The 25,187-nt window shown below is 42.2% G+C and overlaps 1 protein-coding gene across 1 annotated transcript in view; it reads left to right on the top strand.

The window, feature by feature from the left end:
* Positions 1–583: 583 nt before the first annotated feature.
* The window catches only part of LOC126412093 (SURP and G-patch domain-containing protein 1), a 167,358-nt gene continuing 142,754 nt past the window's right edge, over positions 584–25,187 (top strand). The window contains exons 1-4 of the mRNA XM_050081513.1: positions 584–734; positions 821–1,094; positions 24,651–24,790; positions 24,864–24,962. Of these exons, the coding sequence (XP_049937470.1) occupies positions 826–1,094; positions 24,651–24,790; positions 24,864–24,962 (508 nt within the window). The 5' untranslated portion in view covers positions 584–734; positions 821–825. The remainder of the gene's footprint in view (positions 735–820; positions 1,095–24,650; positions 24,791–24,863; positions 24,963–25,187) is intronic.

The following is a 25,187-nucleotide window of genomic DNA, read 5'->3' on the forward strand; positions in this document are numbered from 1 at the left end:
AGTAACACAGGAACTGCAGTATCACACCATGAATTTCCTACATTACGAGTCAACTTGTCGAACTGAAATATCACTTATTACTAAACCTGCGTCGTTTACCAGTCTTGACAGGACATATTGTGTCAAAGTTAGATCATTTACCATATTGCATATAAGTTATTTACGATTATTCGTGTAACATGTAAGAAAAGTTGTTCACAACCAGGACACACGCATAACAGATGAAAACAATATTATTTTGTCCAAACACTTCAACTACTTTGCGAGGGCGTAGCCGCTTGTCGCTGAAATTTTATTCGTAGACCGATAGATAGCGCACCAGAAGTAGGTTGGAACTGTGTTGTTTGTACACTACAGATTTTCGCAGATATCTGCATTAATAAATTGTTGCATGTGGACCGGCCTTAACGAGAATCGTTGACCAGAAAAGCCGGATCTGAGGTGTTTTTCGATCCAAATGCTGCTATTTTTCTGGCCAGATGTAAGCTGTGCACTCACATTTGACTAATTTTCTTCGGAGTTCTCTGCTCAAATTTCCTGTCCATGCGCTATGATTTGTCAGCGCAGATGTTTTTTTTTGCAGAGAAAATTCGTATCATGTTGCCTTGCCTTAGACAGAGTGTCAAACGGTAATGAAAACTTGCGCAAACATTCCCTCACACCAGTGTTCCCAACAAGTGTTGAGGTGGAAACACAATTTGGCTCAATGTCATTCTACCTGTCGTAACAATCAGGTAAGTATTGAATCATAGACAGTATTTTTAATGGCGCTTCAACTCGTTGTCGGTATCATCTCTGATATGTTTGATTTGTGTCGTAGCCGTAATGGCGTATCGTGGGATCAAAGTTCCAGATCCTTTCACCTCTAAAACGACGCGAAATGAAAGGTTTGCCCAAATGTCAAAACAAGAGCAACTCATTGAACAGAAGAAACGTGAAATACAAGCTAAACTGGAAGAGCAAAAGAAGAAGGAAGCAGATGAAGCACTGAAAAAATTGCATGGCGTCTCAGGCAGTGGGAAAGCAGGAGCAAACAATAAAGTGTCTGCTGCCGCATCACTAAACAAAAGCAGTCAGAAGCAGAGTACAAAGAGGTACGGTGTTTATGCCTTTTTTGTCGTGCTTATGTAAATAACCCGTAGTCTCTGTTTGGTGTGGAACCAAACATTTTGAGTTCTTATGTTTATTTGTAACATATATCCAGTTTTAGTCTTCAGATACAGGCGTAGGAACATTAACCTTTGTAATTCAGCATGGATTGGTCATAATGTGTGAAGAATTCATGCGATCCCTCCACATAACGCGGTACACATGTCACATTCTTGTGTTTCTTTGAATGTTACCTATCAACAGAGCTTGTTCTCGTTGTGTTTATGCCACCGGCACCTTTAGCAAGAAATGAGGGTATTTTAAGTTATGCTCTACTGTGCTCAAATCATTCTTAATATACACATTTGCCTATAGTCACCACAACCTCAGTGTGAATACAAAGTTAATTTTTTCTCCCTATTTTGACTATTAGACATCCTTTATTGGAAATGTTCTAAATCCCATTGAAGGATTTGACTTAGTGACTGGATTTAATTCTGTTAAAGATTTTTGACACCATCTCTTGTAAATATTTCACAAACCATTGCTACTTTGTCAGCCTATGATGTATGGTAGTTATGTAGGGCTACCAGAGTAATGTAAATCAACACATTGGAAGTAAAGTTCAATATATCATGCATAGTTTGTAAATAATGCGCATTGCATATGCATCTCTATTATGTTAGGATATTATGTTACACACTTTCTTATTTTATTCATTTATGTGTCTTTATTCATTGAAGAATCACCTCACAATGGTGTAAGATTTGGCAAGGTAATACAGTGCAAATCAGTAAGCCAAAATATACAGTACACTGCATACATAATATGCTTAATGAGGAAAGGGCAGGTAGCCTATGGGAATAAGACTGGTGGTCAATGTGGCATTAATTAAGAAACCTTACTGCGATTTGCCTTAGGGAACCAGAAGAACCAGAATCAGGATGGCCGGATAGAAACTCCATCCTGCAAAATGTGATGTCAGTATCTTAACAGCTGCATTGCTTCATTCAATAATCCTCGTTGTATAATTTTCCTTGACTTATACACACTTTGCTTCAGATAATTTGCTTCATGGATAACTTTTACTTGATTTTTTTAGATAACATTGACTTGTTTTGTAATCATTTCCCTCAGTTAATGCAATACATCAACTATCCGAAATTTAACTTGTAATAAATCTCATTATTGTCTTCATTGATGTGCATAACTACATAATAGAATGGGTTGATAATTAGCTAAACAGTAAATCCGCTGTGTCATATAATCAACTGCTGTGTGAGTAGCCTACTTACATTTTACCTCACCTATTCCAAATCTCCAAAATTATTCCATTACGCATTTCCTTGTCTGCCAGTGTTCAGTGAAGGAGTCTGTGGCAGTGCATTCTAATAGCTTGTGTTTGTGAATTTAGGAAATTTGGTAGTGCAAATTCTTGTGTAAAAGACGACAAATGTCATATTTGCTGTTTTCATTCTTTATAGGATCTAGTTTTTGTAGTGTAGCTTCGCACCAGGAGCACCTCAGTTGTGTAATTTTGAAGAAGGGTCAATGGAAGTGTCAGATTCCAACTGTCTGCTTTGACCCGCGATGCTAGGACATTGTGGTGTGCGACGTCATTATGGCGTCAAGTTTATGAGTTGGTTGTGTTTGTAGATGTCGCCTGTTGTATTTGATGGTGCCCTCTGGAGGTGTGTTTGTATTAGGTTCATTCAAATGGAACCTGGACAGTGCGTCTACCTTTGCCTTACACATAAGGTGAGAGACTGATCCATGCACACCGTGTGATGTTGCGTAGTGCCCCAGTGTGGTTTCATGTCAGAGAAGGTGGTCACACAAGTTACCATCCACTACTGAACCACAAGGTCTCACTGCTTGTCAAGTTCCTGAAACGGGGAACTAACATTAGTACCCAGCATTATCAAGCCACTTTACAGAACCTTAGACAAGCTATCAAGTCGAAACACTGAGGAGGTTGTCCAGTGGCATTATCCTCCTGCATGATAATGCCCGCCCACACACAGCCAATGTGGTGAAGACGGCATTGCGTCAGTTTCGGTGGAAAACACTGGAACATCTGCCATACAGTCCCGACCTTTCACCGTGTGACTTTCATGTGTTTGGACCTCTAAAACAAGCTATTCGCAGACATCGATTCACAATGGCCGACAAAGTGTGTTACTGAGTTCAGGCCTGGATTCGACTGCAGCCTGCTAGCTTCCTCAAGGATGGAATCGACCAACTACTGTCACAATAGGATAAATGTGCCAACAATTGCTGTGTTGTATGGGGTTCATTTGAGCCTTGGTGTTGGATGTGAATTCTTTGGCAGTGTTAGTAGTTCGACATGTGAGACTTGGAAGTTTATTCAGTGGGTTATGTATTAATATTTTTTATGTATGTGTTTGGTGTTTTCGTTAGGTATTACTGGTTTGCTGTTTGTGGTGTGGTAAGACTTAATTTATTGTGTGGCTATACATATGACAATGAAATATAATAGTGCTATGTTGCATTCAGAGATGGGGAGCACATGTCCGTTATTTAATTCTTCCAGTTATTTGGACTGATCGCTGAGATTGTGAAGGGTAGTATCTGTCGTGAGAACATGAGGTTCACCAGAGTTCTGTCATGGGAGACCAGGGACGTGTACATGTGGCTTAGAGTGAGTGTGTCTGTGTTTGGGGGGGGGGGGGGGGTTGGATGGTGTATATTTGTAGGGATGTTTGATTATTAGATTTTTCAGGTGGTGGTGTTTTGGTTTTGTTTTTTGTAGTTGTAGGTGTTAGTTTTTTGGTATCAGTAGTTGTGGTTGACCAGTATAGGTTACGGGAAATTACTGATTTCAGTTTTCATAGTTTTAGTTGTAGGTATTGGTGTTTTGGGTCAACAGAAAGATCCGATCTCACGCGTCGGCTTTGACCTGTGACGTAAGGGTGTTGTGGTGTGTGACGTCACTACGGCGCGGAGTTTGGTTTGTGAGTGTGGCGTGTTTGTAGATGTCGTGTTGTTGTTTGTTGTGCCCTCTGGTGGTATGTTCATGGTTTTCGTTTGTTTGGTGTGTTGGGCTCAGTTTGCTGTTGCTCAGTGGTGAGTGCTGCGTGTGTCATTTTGAAGCGGAATTTGTATCAGTGAGTTAACGGTTTTGTGTGATGGTTAATGTAATGATGATTGCTGTACGTCGGGTGAGTCTGTTATTAAGTGTATTCGCTTGTGGTTTTTTGTTCAGGAATGGATATGAAAGACCGGATTAATAGTGCTCAGTTGAGGGCTATGATGGGGGAGACAGCTATAGAGCTGATTAAATTTCTTTAGCTATTTGGCTTGATTGCCGAAGTCGTGAAGTGCGGTGCCGCGAACCAATGAAATTGGTTAAAGTTCCGGCCTCTCGGACCAGGGACGGTTACATGTGGCGCTGTCGTAAAGATGACATATGGCGTTCCATACGGCGCGGTACCTGGTTCGAGAAGTCTAGATTGGGCATGCGTGAGATTGTGCTTGTTACATATTATTTTTGTTATAGATCCCCACAGAGTTTTTGCGCGCATGAGACTGGTGTGAGTGAGAGGACTGTTTTAGATTGGTATTCCTTTTGACGTGAAGTGTGTTCGGAATTTATTAAGTACAGGGGTAAGTTGGGGGGGGGGGGCATGGGGTGGTTGTGGAGGTGGACGAGTCACAGTTTGGGAAAAGGAAGTATGGCAGGGGGAAGTCTGTGGCTGGTCTTTGGGTGTGGGGGGCTGTTGTTCCGGGGGGTGGGGGTTCCGAATGTGTTTTTAGGGTTGTGGAAGGGAGGTCGAAGGCTGAATCAGTGGGGTTAATTGAGGAATATATAGAGCTGGGGTCCACAATAGTTTCCGATGCTTTTTCTTGTTATAGGGGGTTGGGTGAGAGGGGATTTAATCATTTAGTAGTGAACCATAGTTTAGAGTTTAAGAATTATGATACAGGGGCTTGTACTAATACAATAGAGGGGATGTGGGGGTGGTTAAGTCAGTTCTTGGGAGGGGGAAGAGGCGCTCTTCCGACCTTCAGTCTCATTTAGATGAGTACTGTTGGCGGAAGAGTGTCTAGGAGGGCTATTGTATTGTTCGGGTTTTTTTAAGGGCTGTGGGTAAAATGTATAGGCCGAAAGTGGTTAGTTAGGGGGGGCTGGGTAGGTGGGTGGGTGGCTGTGGTTCAGGGTGGGGTGGGTGGTTTATTTTGTTGTATAGTGTTTGTTAAGGGGGGGGAGGGGGAGTGTGTTTGTTTTTTGTTTTAGTTGTGGAGGATCTATTTTGTTGAAGTTTTTGTTGAGTTGTAGTGTGTGATTGAGATGCTTTTTATGTTGTATTTGGTTTTTGTTTGTGGGTTTTTTATTTTGGGGTTGTGGGGGGGGGGAGGGGGTTGAGGTGTGGGTGGGTTGGGGTTTTCTTTTGGTTCAGTATTTTTTCGTTGGTTTGTGCGTGCGTGTGTGTGTGTGTGTGTGCGTGTGCGTGTGTGTGTGTGTGTGTGTGTGTATGTTTGCGTGTGTGTGTGTGTGTGTGTGTGTGTGTGTGTGTGAGATTGTGGTGGCCAATGTAGTTTGTGGGGCTGGAACTTTCTTGTGGTAAGATCCCTTTTTTTTTGTTTTTGGCGTATGTGTTGTGTATTGGCGTATAGGGAAGTGTTTCAATGAAATTTGTGGCTGTGAGGGTTGGTATTGGTATGGGAGATGGGATCGGGGGTTGCTGTTTAGCTATATAGGTCAAGGGAAGTGTTCGATCCCAATTTATGGGATCGGGAGCTGCTGTAGATATATGTAGGTCAAGGGAAGTATTTGTACGCAATGTTTTGCGGTGTATTTTGATTTTTGTATTGGGGGATGGGATCGGGAGATGCTGTTGAGCTATATAGGTCAAGGGAAGTGTTCGATCCCAATTTATGGGATCGGGAGCTGCTGTAGATATTTGTAGGTCAAGGGAAGTGTTTGTTCGCAATGTTTTGCGGTGTATTTTGATTTTTGTATTGGGGGATAGGATCGGGAGATGCTGTTGAGCTATATAGGTCAAGGGAAGTGTTCGATCCCAATTTATGGGATCGGGAGCTACTGTAGATCTATATAGGTCAAGGGAAGTGTCCGATTCCAGATAAGATTGTGTTTTGTGGTAGTTGTTGAGTTTTGTGATGTCGATTTTTTTCGTCGTCTTGCGTGGTTTTGTATGGCGGTGGGTGGCTAAATTTGTTTATATTTAGTTTCTCCCCACCCAAAAACCCCCAATTTCCCACGCTTGTCCCGTTAGAGTCATTAGGCTTTTTGTGAAACCTGTGTGTGTGTTGTTTATCTGTCTATTTTCGTCTTTATGATACGTATGCAATGGTTTTATATCCGCCATATTGGAATTGTCGTTTCCGCCATATTTGTGACGTCATGGGTCAAAGCTGACGGGTAGGATCGGACGTTTCTGTACTTCTGGTGTTTTGGTATCGTCAGCTGTGATTGACCTGTATAAGTCAAGGGAAGTGCCAGACTCCTGTGGATTGTGTTGGTGTAGTGGAATGTTGTAATTTGGTTTTTTCTTCATTTTGTGTGATTTGGGATCGTGGTATTTTTTACTGTTATATTTAGCTTTTCCCTCACCCTAAAACCCCAAATTTCCCGTAGTTGTCCCTTTAGTTTGAGTGTATTTTTGGAGGGAGATGTTATTGTTTTATCTATATGTATTTTCGTGTTTGCTCCTGTGTGTATATAATGATGTCATAGGCGCCATATTGGAGATGCTTAGAATAGCCATTTCCGCCGTATTGATGATGTCATGGCTCAAAGCAGACAGCTGGAATTGGACACTTCTGTAATCCTGTTTTGAACATAGTAACGTAACCACCCACACTCAGATTTCCTTGAGAGGTGCCAGTGTCCATCTGTGAACTGCCAGGAGAGTAGATTCTTTCTCTCTGCCAGTGTGCAGTAAACTAGTGTCAGTGACACTCATTTTTTTCTAATGGCACGTGTTTCTTTTTAACAAGTTTGATAGTGTAAATCCTTGTCTAAAAGACAGCAGAGTTCAGTTCTATCTTTTTTATATCTATTGTTTTCATTTGAATTTTAACAGTAGGCTGTATAGGGAGTGTGCATGCTGTCTGTGGATGCAGGAGGAGCTGGCCTAGTTCATACAAACAGCCAGCAGACTATTGGCTGCAATCAGCAGGCTGAAGTTTCTGGGTGTAGTGGTGATACAGAAACTGCTGTGTCACAAGCGACACTTCAATTGTTGCTTATTTCACCCATGGGCTGTGCTCCCAATGCACCTTCCAGCATAACTGATGCAGGCCAATCGTGCTCATTGCAGAGTGAGTGGCTTATTGTAGCATGTTTGCTTTGTATTGGGTGGAGAGTCAGTGTGGTGTCTGGCCTTGCCCACTTACTCTGTGAATGACAGGGGATCTCTGCTTCAGCAGGGTCTGAGCATACTCATGGGGAGGAGTTTGGTAGTTGTTATGAGCTCCATTGTCAGGTGCTCTACAGATTCCCATCGGAAAATAGCATCCAGGTTTGGAAAGAAGTCAGTTGTGCACTCGGTATGTCTGCATCGGGGCCTTTTGTCTGAGAGATAGAGGATGCCTGCCTGTGGCTATCCAGGTGCAGTCGTATCCAAGTTGTGAACTATCTTGGCACCAATGATGATTGTTGGTCTGGTTCTGAGGAGGAGGAGATTAGTGTTTAACGTTACAATGACAACGAGATTATTAGAGATGAAGCACAAGCTCGGATTAGGGAGGGATGTAGAAGGAAATCAGCCATGCCCTTTTGAAGGAACCATCCTGGCATTTGCCTTATGTGATTTAGGGAAATCGTGGAAAACTTAAATTGGGATGGTCGTTCATGGATTTCAACTGTCGTCATCCTGAATGTGTGTCTGATGTGCTAAACACTGCGCTGTACCTCTCAGTGATTGGGATCTGAGGCCCACCATAATTTGTACAGGCAGCTGGTAGAACTGGTAAAGTCTGCTGGACATCAGTCATGGGATGCAAGCAGAGCTTACAGTTTGCAATGTAGTACCTAAAGTTGATTGAGGTTTTTTTGGAACTAACTGGAGGGCCTCAACCAAAGACTCAGTTGATTCTGTTAAAGTCTTGGTTACATATTTCTGGATTTGTGTTGTGGGGTGTTGGATTGTAGAACTATTCTTGATAGTAGGTCACACATACAGTACACAGAGGAAGCAGCTACTCTGGTAGCAGAGTACTTCAGACCATTCACAGAAAACCAGTCAGTGATGCTTTTAAGAACATTGTTTACCATTTCTTCTGTTTCTGTATGCATGATTAGGTAATGCTAGTGTTATCTGCTGAAAGAACTAATTCTGCACCTGAGCACAAGCTGTCAGGTCTTCGAAGTAAACACTCCAAAAAAGATTTACAGAATACAGGTATTGATGGCTCCAGTTATGCAAGTATCAATATATTTGGTTGTCTTTTCATGGAGTGCATAGGGGCCTGAAGATGGCAGTAATGAGATGCTGAAACTGGTTGTCTAAATAAAATAACTTCTTGAAACATACGGCTGTTTGGCAATTTTCCTTGGTAGCTATTTGACCGGCCGCTGTCCCTTATCCACAATGAATGAACAGAGTTTGAATTTGTTTGGTGTGATGAATGGTAGCTTGCTGTAGATGCAGAAAAATGTAGTTTAATATAAATGAGTAGAAAAAAACAAGCCTGTGGTACAGTGCCAGACTACAGGTCCAAAGGGCTTGAGTTTGATTTCCAGTCAGTCCTGGGATTTTTCTTGCTTATCAGTTATTTCACCTTGGCAGTGTTTGTTGTGAGAAATGCTCACATTAACTGTGGATTGGAATCCATGTTAAGCTGTAGGTCCCCATATAACTGGCTGGGTAAGTCGGTTCAAAGGTGAGTGGAAGGCAGTGGCAATATCGTCTAATAGCTCGTATTCATTTTTAACAAGTTTGAAAGTGCAAATACTTTTATAAAAGACAACAGGGTTCAGTTTTATCTTTTTTGTACCTATTGTTTTCATTCAAATTTCAACAGTAGGCTGGATAGGCAGTGTGCATGCTATGTGTGAACGCAGGAGGAGTTCGCCTAGTTTACACAAACAGCTGAAGACTGTTGACCGCAATCAGCTGGCTGAAGTCATTGGGTGTAGTGGTGGCATAGAAACTGGCATGTCACATGAGACACTTCAAGTGTCACTTATTTCACCCATGAGCTCCGTTACCAAGGCACCTGTTTGTGGTCCAGCAGGTCCACGCCTAGTACAGCACTGTGGTGTTCAAAACTATCTCCAGATTGCTGACTGCTTTACTAACAGTGTTTGATGATGTACTGGTGATGTGCTTACAGTCAAGGTAATTAAATACGTAGGTGAAACATTGCCATACTATATGTAATGGAACGAACATGTAATGTTGGTAGTAGGCAATGCGAATGGTAAACTTTGGTTTATTAGCAGAGTTTTAGTTTAGTGTAGCTCGTCTATAAAGGAGATTCTGTATAGAAAACTAGTGTGATCTGTTCTTGAGTACTGCATGAGTGTAAAGTGTATCCACCAGATCAGATTAAAGGAAGACACTGAAGCAGTTCAGTGGCATGCTGCTAGATTTATTACTGAGAGGTTTGATTAACATCCGAGTATCACAGAGATGCTTTTTGAGCTCAAATAGAGATTTTTGGAGGGAAGACAACATTCATTTTTCGAAGCAGGATGTTGAGAAATTTTAGAGAACCAGCATTCCCAGCCAACTGAAAATTATTGTACTGCTGCCAGTTTACATTTATTGTAAGGACCATGCAGATAACACAAATTAAGGCTCTTACAGAGGCATATAGATAGATGTTTCTCCCTCACTATTTGTGGATGAAACAGGAAGGGGACTGGTGAGTAGTGATACGAGGTACCCTCTGCCATGCACCGTATGGTTGTAGGGTGTAGAAGATGACAAACAGGAGGTGTATGATCATTAACCAATGTACACTTCCATCAAAATGTATCCAAAGCAATTGGAAAAAAATTGTGTATGCACGATCTTTTTAAAAGTAACTTCTTACTGACAGAACAGCAGTTCTGCTTTCAAAGAAATAAATCCCTCCCTGAAATTCTTTTTATTTGCTGGCCAGATAATAAATACATGTAATGAAAATTAGGTAGAAGTTATGTGTGGACCCCTTTCATTTTTCATAGTTTACCTATGGTATTTGTACATCAAATGCATCAAAATACTTGTCAGTGGACCCCAGGGGCTCATAACTCATTTGTGTGTGTGTGTGTGTGTGTGTGTGTGTGTGTGTGTGTGTGTGTGTGTGTGCGCGTGCGTGCTCTCAGCTCATCATGATCCTCTGTTCCAGGACTGGGCAATTGGTGCCTTGAATCTCAGTATTTGCTAACAAATGCACAATGTGGATTTTGTAAGCACCAGTCGCCAGTTGATCATCTCGTCACTCTCTCAACCCACATTATGAACAATTTTCTGCAGAAACGCCAGGTTGTAGCTGTGTTTTTAGATTTGGAGAAGGTTTAGGATATCTGTTGGAGGACAGGCATCCTCCATACAATGCACATATGGGGCTTCCGAGGTCATCTGCATCATACCATTCAGGAGTTTTTAAAAGACTGGGTTTTTAAGGTATTTGTGGGTTCGACTTTGACGAACACTTTTATTCAGGAGAATGTGGTGCCTCAGGGCTCTGTGCTGGGTGTAGCTCTACTCCCCTTAGCAATTAACCCTATAATAGACAGTCTCACCAGAGGCATCTCAGGGTCTCTCTTCGTCAATGACTTTGCAGTCTGTTGCAGCTCTCAGCTGAACTGTTTACTTGAGCAACAATTTCAGTGATGACTCGGCCGTCTTTACTCATGGAGCATCAACAACAGGTTTCCTTTTGGCACAGTCCACCATCTAGGCATACATTTGGCCACTGGAGTTTTGTACACTATCTCAGTTGTGAGTGTCTGTGAAGATTCTACCAAGCTGTTGTCATACTGACATGGTGTTCTCCTCAGCAGGCAAGCAAGCTGTCTGTCCTCTATGCCTAATCATCCATCCTATGCATACTCTTTTGATGACTCCCTTGACTGCCAATACAAGATAAGCCCAACTTTTTTGTTGCATCCTAGAGTTTGCTTTCATATTCTGCTTTGGAAACTGAACCTTACATTACCTGCCACTTTCCCAAAGGGTGAGAGTCCTTCACAACCATGGCTTTGTGCAGAAATCTGCATTCACCTTGGACTTAGTTGGCTTCGCAAGTACACTACTATAGATTTGATCAATCACTGTAAGTTTCTCGAAGTTTGCATGCAACTTGGAAACAGCGCATTTGTCTACAGTGATGGCTCAAAGACCGATCGTGGTGTCAGTTGTGCTATTGTTGTTAGCAACAAACACTTGATACTGGCTTTGAGACCAGTGCTTGATTTTCACTGCAGGGCTTTCCTCCCTCTATTAGGCCACCCAGTACATCTGACAGCACAGGCTTCTGAAGTGTGTATTATGTTCAGATTCACTTACTGCTCTCCACAGCGTCTGTGTACTGTACACATACTATCCCTTAATACAATGAATCAATGAATGCCTCCACTCACTCGCTGATGTTGGAGCCAGTGCGATGTTTATGTGGGTCCCTGGTCACATCATAGTGTCAGGGAATGAACCTGCCGATGCTGCTGTCAAGGCTGCAGTACGACTACCTAGACCTTCTAGCTATTCTGTCCCTTCAGATGATATCTGTGTTGCTGCACTTGAGAACATTGTTCCTTTCTGGCATGAACACTGATCTTTGCTAAATGGGAGCAACCCTCCAGGGTGCTCACTGTTCTTTTGTGAGTGTGTGCATGGCGTACTTGTGGCCCAAGCTATTGCAGACTGTTCTTCCTTACCAGGTTGAATTTCCTTCCCTGCGCCCCTCCCTCCCGGTCCTTGCTTCTCCCCCTCTGCCCCCTCCTTCCCCTCAATCGGTGTTCTTACTTACATTAACCTGGCTATCTACCTGGTTTTCCTGTACTCATTTCAGTTTTGTTCCCCTTGCATTTTCTCTGTCCCCATTTGGGCTTTGACCTCCACTTCTAAATTTTCTCTTCATAGTGTGAGCCATTTAGGAAGAACTCACTCCTTAGCATCTACAGTGTGGATTCTTCTCCCTCTCTTCCTTCCTTCCCCTGTTCCTTCTCTGATGTGGCCCACTCACGCCTCACTATGTCACCAGCATTTGTAGCAGTCCATTGATGGGACTGTTATCAGCCACCATGCCAGACACCCCTTGTTGTAGCGGGAAGGCACCCGTGGGGAGAGCCCCTGATTGGAGTGGGTGGTATTTGAGTGGATGCTTTGCACATGAAGGATATCAAGCTCCAAAAATCTGGCCATTCTCCTATGGCTGTCACTTTGAGTAATAACAGATCATTGAATGCTGCTGCTTTTTTAAAAAAAACCCTGTGACGTTCTCTTCCCTGGCTACACCCTTGGAGGAGGGCCAGGCTCTTCGGCTTTGGGTTAAACACTTACCACTACCTGGTCTGTACTAGGACAGACAGGGACACATTCACTGCCACAAAACCGTTATTTTTTGTGTAAAATAGCAAAGACAAGTTTGGGGAAGTAGAGTCTCACAGTAAGGTGCAGTGGGTTCCCTGTTGATCAAAATGTATTCTGCCACACAATCTGGAGCTCCTCATGCTTATTATCATCTTGGTGATGTCCCCATGTCCATTACACATCACCAGTGTTTGAATATGGTCCATGGAGTCATTTATCATAAGGATCTCATCCTTCAAACTAATGAAGGGGAACCCTTTGCCAATCTGGAATAATGGGGTCTTCATTTTGTGCGGCGTATGCGGAAAGGTCGTAAGTACAACCACACCAACACCGGCGCCTGTATTCTCGCTTTTGAAGGAGATACCCTCCTAGAGAAGCCCAAGGTTATGTGTTATCAGTATGATGTGAAGCCGTATGTCCCGCCACCCATTAGATGCTTAGGTGCTTGCGTTTCTAGCACGTCTTCGCAGTGTATGGGGGACACGCTTTGTGGTGACTGTGGACAACCATTCCATGAAGGGAGTGCCTGTGTTCCACCACCCATGTGTAAATTGTCACAACCCTCACTTTCCAACGCTCATCAGTTTGCTCGGCTTATAAGAAGATGCAAGAGTATAAGTCACTGGATTGTTTATCTTACACTGAGGCTTGTCAGAAATTTGAGCAACTTCATCCGTATCAATGACTTTTACTTTTGCCTCTGTAGCATTGTCCCCCCCCCCCTCCCTTTCCTCTTCCTTACCCAGGTCTCGTCCCCCTCTTCTCTCCCTCTCCCCTGTGGTTCCCTGCCCTTCCCTGTGCATGCCTCTCCCTTCTCCATCCAAAGAAGTTGCCCCATTCTTTGGTGCCTGCCAGTGGTGGGGCTCCCTTCCAGGACCCCTCCCCTCAGCGTTTCTCAGACTGGAGGCCTGCTACCACAACCCGGCCATGAGACGCATAGTCTTCGCACCCAAAGGTCGTCAGCTTTCTTTTGCTTCATGATCTTGCAGAAGTCTGCTCTCCCTCTGTGCCCTGCCCTCCTCTACCTATGAAAGAGAAGAAAAAGAAACATAAGTCACAGGACAAGGCCCCTGCTGGTGCCCCCCCACCCCCAAACTGCCATCTCCGCCCTAGAAATCTGAGTCCGACATCTTATTTATGGGTGTCACTGTGTCATTGGGGATGGATGGTGACCTGGCAGTGTAGTTAGCTCGAGCTCATTCGCCTCCCATTTGGATACCCGCTCCACGCTTATTCAGTGGAACTGTAATGGATACTACTGTCACCTCCCAGAGTTGCAATCCCTTACTGCCTTTTACTCGGCAGCTTTCATTCTCCAGGAATCTCATTTTACTCATGATCACTCACTGACACTTCGTGGGTTCCGTGCTTTCTGTTGGAAACGGGTCGGCCCTTTGAGTGCTTCTGGTGGCATCTGCATGTTGGTCTGTAAGGATATTGTTAGTACATGTGTCCCACCTCGTATCCCATTGGAAGCAGTTGGACTCTGCCATCACAGTTTGCAATCTCTATCTCCCTCCTGACAGACCAACTACATCTGTTGCCCCAACTGCTGTCTTTCAGCAGCTTCCCCCTTCCTCCCTTCCTCCTCCTTGGAGATTTTGGTATGCATCATCCTTTGTGGGGCAATGCTTCGTCATCGAGTCGTGGGCTTGTCATTGATCAATTACTTGCGGACCACGATGGGTGCCTTCTTAATGATGGTTCCCCTACTCATTTTAGTGCTGTATATGGCTCTTTTTCTGCCATTGATCTTTCACTCTCTTCCCCTCTCCTTGTTCCTTCCTTACACTGGTTGCCACACAATGACATCTGTGATAGTGACCACATCCCATTGATTCTCTTGTTCCCTTCCAGCCTGTGCTGACCAGGTTACCCCACTGGGTTTTCCATCATGCTGATTGGTCTCTATATAGATACCAGGTCATGTTTCCACCCTCTTTGTCAGATTGTATTGATGAAGTTGTCCGTGATCTGTCCAATAAGATAATCTGTGCTGCCAGTATTGCTGTTCCCCACTTGACAGGCCTCTTTCTCTGTCAGCCAGCTCCGTGGTGGAACATGGCCATTGCGACTGCTACCCATTATCGTCATCGTGCCTTGCAATATCTTAAGTGGCACCAATCCTCCACCGGTCATATTACCTTTAAATGTCTGTGTGCCAAATCAAACAGAGCAAACAGGTGTTATGGGAATGCTTTGTTTCCTCTCTAGTTACTCCTGTTCCTTCGTCATGGGTGTGGGTTACACCCCCTACCTTCCAAGGTTCTAAGCAGTAGTCTTCCATTCTAGGCCTTGCCCTTCCAGGTGGCCTTTGTTCAGATCCATCCTTTCTCATGGAACACCTCATTTTGCAACGACATTGGCATCAGCCTCCTATCCAGCTGCCTTCCTCCTCTGGAAACAGTAGGCTGAAGCTCCCCACTTATGTTTTACCTCTTGTCAGATGGAATCGTACAATGAACCTTTTACTGAATGGGAGTTTCTTCTGACCCTCTCTTCTTCCCAGAATTCAGCTCCTGCTCCTGACTCCAGTCATAATGAATTGCTTCAACACCTCAATCCTCCACAATGCCAATATCTCCTCCAGGTGTTTAACTGTATGTGGTGCCAAGATATTTTCCCCTCTCGGTGGAGGGGATAGTATTGTGGTTCCTGCCCTGAAGCTTGTCAAGGATCCGTTGTCCCTTGATAGTTACCAGCCCATTAGTATGACCAGTGTTCCCTGCAAGTTACTAGAATGGATGATGGCTCATTGGCTCAGGTCTTTTTATCTCGGGACCTTTTATCTCCTTACAAGTGCGACTTTTGGGAGGGACGGTCTCTGATTGATCATCTACTTCGATTGGAAACCACAATTCGGTAGGCATTTTCTTATTGCCATCTTGTTGCAGTTTTCTTCCATCTTCGTAAGGCCTACGACACGCTTGGTGCCATCACATCCTACTTACACGTTCCATGAGTGGGGTCTTCAGGACCCCATCCTTATTTTTATTTGTCCCTTCCTGTCCCACCAGTTCTTTGGAACTGTTCTCAGCTGTCTGAAGATCCAGGAAAATGGCTTGTCATAGGTCTCCATATTACATGTCCTTTTCTAATCGCTATTAATAGACTTGCAGTTTCTGCTGGACTGTTGCTCACCCCTGCTCTGTATGTGGATGACTTCTGCATTTAGGCTAGCTCCCACGCAGTGCCCTCTGCAGAATGACAGCTCCAGGGTGCCATCCACTGTGCTTCCATGTGGACACTCTCACACAGTTTTCATTTCTCTCTCCTTCTCTCGAGGGTGGCACATTTCTGTTGCTGTACTATGCTCTGTCCTGATCGAGAGCTCTACCTTGATGCACAACACCGACCGTGATTCCCCAGTTTCATTTCTTGGGTCTTCTTTTTGGCAACAAGCTTACTTGGTTGCCTCATATACATCATTTGAAGCCCTTCCATGCTGCTCCTCTTGGTATTGGTTCACCAATGTGGTATCCGTTTAGCCACCAATGCCTTTCTCACTAGTCCTGTTGATAGTCTTCTGGTTGAACTTGGGATCCCTCCCCTTTAGATTTGGTGGTACCAGCTCCTGGTTTCCGATGCCATTACTATTCACTCCTCACCTGATTACCCTCCTATTCTATTCTTTTTGCAGCTTTGGGCCATCACACTCCTGCTGTCCACCCTCGGGTGGGTTTATCAGTTGGGCTTCACCTCGTTTCTCTCCACTGTGACTTCCATCTCCCCTTCTTGTCCTCTTCCTCGTGCTCTCCCCAACCCCCCCCCCCCCCCCTCACTCACCCCCCCTCCCTTTGATTAGTTCCTCAGCCACAGATTCATATGGACCTCTTCTGGGGTTTGAAAGCCTCCATCACTCCAGTGGTGTTCCGTTGTTTGTTCTGAATGCTGTTACAGCGTTTTACTATGGAGTTGTTTTTTACACTGATGGCTCTAAATTCGCTATCAGATGGGATGTGCCTTCACGTCTTCTGTTGGCACGGAACACTAGCTGTTGCCTGCCACACATGGGGTATTTACTGCAGAATTCATGGCTATCTATAGGGCCCTCTGTTTTATTAAATGGTCCTCCCTGACCCGCACTTTGTTATGTACAGACTCAATGAGCGGCCTTCAGGCTATTGCTTGTTGTTTTTTGTGCCGACACTTGATGTGTGCCATCAATGACCTTCTCGCTGATCTTGATGATGCTGCATATTTGGTCGACTTCCTTTGGGTTCCTGGCCATGTGAGTGTACCGGGAGTGGGAATCTACCATCCTTTGCCATCTTTCTATTGGACATCGAGGCCCCCCCCCCCCCCCCCCTCCTCCCGTGTTGTAGTTGTGGCTCTCAGTTCATGGTGATCCATATTTTGATGGACTGCCCCACCCTTTGGCCCTTCACACTAAGTATGCCATCCCACCTTTCTTGTTTAGGGTGTTAGCTGACAACCCTCACCTGGTTACACCTGTTCTCAATTTTTTTCTTCTTTTTAAGTGATTTACAATCACAGATGTAAGTCCTTGAATTTTTTCCTGGAATTTGAGTCTCAGTTAGTATAGGCATTGTTTATGGAGGCCTTGACCTTGCCTCCCATCGGCCAGGTTCTCGTCTCCTTTTAAATACTTTTTCCCAGTCTGTTGTGCTGTTTTGTTTCCTCTTTTATTGTGTCTTCTTCTCCTGGTGTTGTCTCCGTTGTATCATGATAATGGTATGGCACAGTGTGGGTGTCGTGCCACACGTGTGTAGCTTTTATGGGGCATCCCTGCTCTCCCCATTTCCACCCACCCCCTCCTGTTCTTTTCTCTTCTTGCTGCCCTGACATCCCTCTTCCCCCTTTGTTTGCACGTTATCCCTTCCCCATAACTGGACTGTGCTGTTTTCCCTTGATTTCTGCCATCCTAGATCATGGGATTGCCGACCTTGCTATTTGGTCCCCTCCCCTATATGGGAAAAGTCTCCGGGAAATTAAACCCCTTCCAGTGGCTTGGATGACTTCCTCTTGCCCCTCTAGTTGTGAGGAGAAACTTTTAGTTCAGCTGCATATTGGGCACTGTCATTTCAGTCACTGTTATTTGTTAAGTGAGACCCCCACCACTCTGTGCCTACTGCAAACAACCGTTGACAGTGCACCTTTTTCTGAACCAATGCCTATTTTATAACAATTTACGTTTTAATGTATATTTGCCATCTTAATTATCAGATATTCTAACAGATACAGCTTGAGCTGTACATTATGTTTTTCTATTTATTCTTCGTGGTAGGATGGCGAAGGAGGTTCAATTTTCTATCATGATTGTCCTGGCACCCTTGAAGAGCCTTGTCTGACAGGGACCACACACATTTTGCCTGTGATTACATAGTCAAAACTTGTACTTTTTACTTTCTTAGCCTGAACATAAATGTCGTAAGATGCCTACACGGTTTTAGAGCCATATTCTGTATATCTTCATCTTTGCATACATCAAATGATTTGGGTGTAATTATGCATTATAACTTTCAACAACTGACGTAAACATGACAAAGAATTTGATGTGGCAAAGTGTCATGTTTCATATCTTGTCATTCCTGGCACTTGCATCAAACTCTTTTACACAAATTGTTAAACCCAGCATACACAAGTTCTGCTTTCCATACTAGAGGGCACTTAATAGATTTAAAGTAGCTTACTTAAAACTTCAAGAATTAGAGAACACTAAGTAACAAAATAACACCACAATCCTTAATTTATGTGCATATAACAGCATAATCTGTAAATATATTCCAACTATTTTCATCAGCACCAGTATCCCAATGATTGTCAGCACATGGGATTTTAGGTGGTGTAACTGTCGGGAGGTTCATTGTTTCTGTTGTAGTGAGATCTCATCTGTCATCCAAAGTGACTTTTTACCTTTAGGTCATTTGACATAGGGGCCCCAGTTCAGTGACCTTCACTTCGTTGGAAGTTGTGTGGAATGTACCTAAGGAGATTTGTTTGAACTTCTACCAAGATTGAGAGATTTATACCAAATAAATTAACAAACGACGGAGCTGATCCTCATTGGTACACAAAACGGGTTAGAACACTGTTGCAGAAACAACGAAACAAACATGCCAAATTTAAACAGACGCAAAATCCCCAAGAGTGGCGATCTTTTACAGAAGCTCGAAATTTAGCACGGACTTCAATGCGAGATGCTTATAACAGTTTCTACAATGAAACTTTGTCTCGAAACCTGGCAGCAAATCCAAAGAGATTCTGGTCATATGTGATGTATGTTAGCGGCAAGAAGCAGCCAATGCCTTCTCTGCACAATAGCAATGGAGGTACTATCGAAGACAGTGCTTCCAAAGCAGAGTTACTGAACACAGCCTTCTGAAATGCCTTCACAAAAAAGATGAAGTAAATATTCCAGAATGCAAATTCAGAACAGCTGCCAACATGAGTAATGTAGGAGTAAATATCCTCGGAGTAGTGAAGCAACTTAAATCACTTAATAAAAGCAAGTCAATTGTGCCAGACTGTATACCAGTTAGGTTCCTTTTGGAGTATGCTGATGCATTAGCTCCGTACTTAACAATCATATACAACTGTTTGCTCGACGAAAGATCCGTACTCAAAGACTGGAAAGTTGCATAGGTTACACCAATATTCAAGAAAGGTAGTAGGAGTAATCCACTAAATTACAGGCCCATATTGTTAATGTCGATGTGCAGCAGGATTTTGGAACATATGAACATTATGAATTACCTCGAAGAAAACTGTCTATTGACACACAGTCAGCATAGGCTTAGAAAACATTGTTCCTGTGAAACACAACTAGCTCTTTACTCACATGAAGTTTTGAGTACTATTGGCAACGGATTTCAGATTAATTCCATATTTCTGGATTTCCGGAAGGCTTTTGACACTGTACCACACAAGTGGCTTGTAGTGAAATTGTGCACTTATGGAATATCATCTCGGTTATGTATGAGACTGGATTTGTGATTTTCTGTCAGAGAGGTGACAGTTTTTAATAATTGACAGAAAGTCATCAAGTAAAACAGAAGTGATTTCTGGCGTTCCCCAAGTAAGTGTTGTAGGCCCTTTGCTGTTCCTTATCTATATAAACGATTTGGGAGACAATCTGAGCAGCTGTCTTCGGTTGTTTGCAGATGACGCTGTCGTTTACCGACTGATAAAGTCATCAGAAGATCAAAACAAATTGCAAAATGATTTAGAAAAGATATCTGAATGGTGCAAAAATTGGCAGTTGACCCAACACGCAGAAAATGTTGTGTAGAAGGCTAACCAAAGACTGTATTTTATTGGCAGGACACTTAGAAAATGTAGAAATGTTACACCTTTCAGTTCCATGTACAAGTTTTTGTAGTTATGAGAGCTATTTTCACAACAACCACATTCTTTGCGACTGGAAAGTGTGAGAAATATTAAAGTTTGGCAAGGCATTATTCCCAATGTATTGGAACTATGATTCTGGTATATGACAGCTTTCTGCACAGAATACAGAAATAACATGAATGAGATTCATCTCCAGGCTTGATGAAAATCTTGTCATAGATTTTTTCCCCATCTTTTAACAAGGAATATATAGTTAAGTAGAGGGCACTGGAAAAAGTCATTTGTCAGTGCATTGTCCATCTACCTGTCAGTAAGTTATCTTCTATTCCTCCATATTACCGAAGTTGACAAATTGTGCATTATGTTACACTGCATGTTGTAAAATTGATGTCTTTGATTTTGCAATATTTTACTCCACTTAAAAGAGCACATTTAAATTTATCAGAAATACTTATTTTCATTTTGGTGCCATTTAAGTTAAGATGCAAAAATTTGACTTAAATTTTTTATTGTTTCAGCAGTGCATTTAAATTCTGTTTCCCATTTTACAAAATATGTTTGAACCATTGTAATTCTACAGATCCTATGTTTTATTGAACATATGAAACAAGGAGTTTATGATTCCAAGACAGACTACTGCCCTTCATTGTAGTGACGGAAACTATCAGCATGGAATTTGTTGTATGAAATTGAAAGAATATTGAATCATTGCAGGTTTGAAAACGCTAATTAATCTATGCTTTTTAACTGTGTGTTAGGTTTAAAGGCCTAAAAGCTGAGAGACTTTTCTTCAGAACATGTACTACATAATGCTGGGATGAAGATATACTTTCACCATGAAGCACTAGTCTTAACATTGCGTCAGGAACAGTGACTTTTCAAAATTGATATTTTTGTATGTTTCTAGTTCTGAAGAAAGTGGCCTATGTGAAAATGAATCTAGTACCTATATCAAGTTTCAGATGGAACTGAAACTTGGTCAAGTTCTTACTGGTCCATTAGGTACATTCTATATAAATTTCAACAGAATTGGAGGTGGATGACCTGGAAGAATCTTTCACTGTGTGCATGTGTATGGAAAGGGGAGTGCAATACTGAGTAATGTTATGGCTGCTCCGTCAGTGCACTCTGTATTCATTGTGGCCTTTTCTAATAGAATTACCCCCATAGCTTGGTACAAGTTGCTTAAAGAGAATGCTTCTTGTATATGAGGGCTAAATTGTTGGACACACCAGTAACTTCTACCATCAAAGAAAAATGCAGTTTAATTTGACAACTCCACAGCCAAAGGCACTTGATAATATTCCCCAATAAGAGCCACGGTGCTCTTGTACTTCTCCCCAGAAAATTGTTGTAATAATTATTACCATTTTGTTGTGGAGCTCTGTGCCTCGTTAATTAGCTTAATGTATTATCCTTTGATACAATTCACAGTATTTTGTCAGCTTTTCTAACTGCCTAAACTTAACCTGCCTTCAACCAAAAGCTTAATTTGAACACCAGAAAGCTGTACTCTGCCTGATCCTGTTGTAGTTGATATGCACATGCCTTTTTCTGACCTTTTGAACTAATACCCATCCAGTTTTAGAGGGACCTGTAGTTTAATGTGGGCTCCAAACCATTTGAGCAACTTGGGTAACTTGAGTCATTTCACATGTACATTTCATTGGTAGAGATGAAATACATCTTGGGACTAACAGGGAAATTTCAGATTTGTTGTGTGACACTGAACCAATCCATTTCTCACTACTGTCAAGGTGGTATTATAATTTTGGGAGCTTGGAGAAGTGGAGGGAAAGGAGGCTGAAGGCTGCGAGGGAGTCCAGCAAGTGAGTGGGATATGAATGTGGCATCAATGAACATGCCTTGGTACAGACAGGGGGGGGGGGGGGGAGGAGCTTGTATCATATAATTGCTTAGTCAACTGCAATTCAAACTGTTCAAAAATTGCAGCATAGTGCTCATTATTGATAGTTTCTTGCATGGAAAAATGCCAGTAATGCCTTTGCTCTATACCTCAACCCAAACTGTAGCTTTGGGAGAACACATCGGTTTTGCTTCACACAAATGGTGGTATCGAGAACCCCAAAATAGCCAGTTTTGTTGTTCACGACTGTATTCAGGTGGAAGTGTGCTTCGTCTGTGAACCAGATGCAGCCAGCATCGTGTACAATTCAGTCCTTTGTTGCACAGTTCATATAGGTATGGCCTGGTGGCTTTGTAATTTGAATAGAACCAAGTAGGTTCTGTCTTAGTATTTTCTTCATGTTGGAATGCTTCAAACCAGTCTGTGCTACACTTCATCAGATGGATTCCTTTGGGTTTTGTTGAATAATTCCAGAAACCGTGGCGACATTCTCAGGAGTAACTAATGTTGGCCTTGGGCCAAAATTCTCCGCTAGGTCAATAGCAACGCTGCCAGTCCATTGGAATATGGCGAAGAGCTTGTAGATCCTTTTGGAAATTAAATAATGTTTGAAAACTACACCTTGTTGTAGTAGCACAGTGTTTTAACTTGGGGCATTCCAGTACCAGAAAAACACGTTCAGTGGAATACATGATTTCAACCTTTTCCTTCGGTATGCTAGCCTCCTTTCAAGTTTAAACAGTGGAACTGATTGCTCTGAGATGCACCACACTATTTTAAAGGCAGTGTGTATTCCGACTTCAGTACCATCTGTTAACAGCTTTCTGTATGAAATTTTTAAAGCCTTCACAATAAATGTACCATTTGTTGCACCTGTCTGTTGGTCTAGTTTTCGAGATATTTAACTTTGACTGGACATTGTGTATGTAATTCAGAAAAGCTGCTATTTTGTGTAGGATTTAGTTGATAAAGGTTGTGAAGCGGGATTGCATTCTCCAGTCAGGTTGTATTCTTTTAATGCGTATAAAAATGATGATGTGCACGTCTAAGGTTACTGTTTAAAGAATGTAAGACATTAGTTCTGACAACACCAGTCTCTGTAATATTCTCATAATTTGGTGGATATTATAACTGTTGTTCTGTGAGATCACAGATGTCGCATTGTGCAATTCACATGTATTTCCAACTTAAGATGGAAGCATGGAATTGTTAATTGCATCAGTGGTTCTATTCCATTTTTGCTTTACGAGGTCTTGTTTGCTTTTGACCGCAGTATTCCAACCAAACTGTAGACTTACTTTTTCTGTTCGAACAAGAATTATGGTACCTCTTTGACTGATTTACTAATTACACGGCAATGCCGTCGTATCATACTTAGAAATTTCCCTGTTTAAAACACCATCTTACTGAAAAATGGTGTATTTCAGTATAACTCTTAAAAATCTTGTATACTGAAGTATGTCAACTTTTAAAATATTTTGGATGTGTAGGTATTAAAGTAATTTCACTCATGAAAGGGAATAATTGAAATTTACATTATTGAGAACAGGGAAAAATTCCAGCTTCACAGAAAGTTTAAATAAACAATGTTCTAATATTGTGAGATTCTAAATAGTATTCTGTTGGTAATTTTTAAAGGTGAACTACAATTAATGTACACAGTTTTATAGTGAACTAGTTACAGCCACTGTACTTCTGTCAAACAGTTATTTGCTTGCTAATTCAAGCCATGCTGCTCAGAATGGTAGGTCTACAGCTATATAATACTGAGGAAAATTTGGTAAATTTTTATTTTATCCCTCTGAGTTGCATGACTATACAATTTATTGCTGCAGTGGTTACCAGTTTCGGGCTGACTTGCCCATTCTCAAACCACGCACTTTGTTAGTAATTGTAACCAGCTGCACAACATGGTGCCAAAAGGTCTGAACTGCTGCATACAAGAAAGTGAAACTGTGAGCAACAAATACGCTCATTGATATGACAAACTGAAGTTTGGTTGTGTCATTTAGGTGAAAAAGCAGACACACAGGCCATCACATATCAGTGAGCATATTTGTTGCTCACAGTGTGACTTTCTTGTATGAAGCAGTGCATGCCTTTTGGCCTCATGTTGTGTAACTAGTTATGGCTAATAACAAGATGTGTGATTTGAGAATGGGCAAGTCAATCCAAAGCCAGTAACCATTGCAGCAATAAATTGTATATTTGTGCAACTGAGATGGATGAAATAAAAATTTATCATATTTTCCTCATGCATATTATACAGCATTTTCACCACCACCACCACCACCACCATCAACAACAACAACAACAACAACAACACACCACACCACTACTTCTCTGCCAGTGGTAGGGTCTGCTTGGAACACAATCATTTTCCCATTCTTCAGTCTTCCTCCACCTCTCTGTTGTCACTCTGATCCAGTCTTCTCCTCACTTCCAAATGCTTTCTTCCCTTTGTTTTAGCCACTTGGCATGAAGCAAGGGGCTGCCTGTATGGGTAAAGTACAACAAAGGCGTGTGTGCTTTGACTGCTTTACTAACTGTGCAGGCCCTACAGGAACCCTGAAAAATGGCAATAAATGGGACCACTGGTGAAGCTGTGTTAGGCCCATCAGGCCCACAGTGGATAAAAATGAAAATTCAACATTTCCCAAATTCTAAAATTGCTTCATATTTTGCCCATAATAATGATCCAGTGGAATTTATCTTCCATTATTGTGTAACAGCATCTATTTTATTTATTTAACACATTGCGCATGGCAAATGTAAATATCATAAACATTCATTAGTGAGACTGTTTTATACACTCTGTAGATGTATTTCTTTTGTAAATAAAAATAAATTATTGCAAGGTCTATTTACAGCAACCTTGATAGCAGATGGAAGAAAGAACAATCACATACAGATCGTAACTCTTCTCAGCAGAAAACCTCTGGTGCTTTGAACATTTTCTCAAATGATGGAAGCTTCTTGGATCAGTTCAAGAAGATGTCTGGTGTTAAAGGTAAAATAATAGTACTAAGAAATGTTTTGAAGCATATTTCTTTTGGTTTTTGAAATGACTGTTTTTCTTTCAGAAGGTAAACAGAGAAGAGAGGATGCCGTCAGCAGTATTATTGACATAAAGAATACTCCTCAAGCCACTGATACTCATGCATCTGACAAAAGGGATAGAGGTGAGAACGTGCATACTTATGGTCTTCCGTGCCAAGTGTCTTCACAAAGAATTTGGGGCTGTGCTGTGCAGCCGACACACAAAGTTTGCTGAATTATGTAGATGGTCTAAAAATTTGGAATGTCACAACTACAGGCTAGAACATGTCAGAGTGAAGATATGCAAGAAAGGAAAAAAAAAGAAAAAAATTTTAAGTAATGTAAACAAATGATTATTATTAATAATG

This window comes from Schistocerca serialis, chromosome 7, assembly GCF_023864345.2.
Source record: "Schistocerca serialis cubense isolate TAMUIC-IGC-003099 chromosome 7, iqSchSeri2.2, whole genome shotgun sequence".
Taxonomy (NCBI): domain Eukaryota; kingdom Metazoa; phylum Arthropoda; class Insecta; order Orthoptera; family Acrididae; genus Schistocerca; species Schistocerca serialis.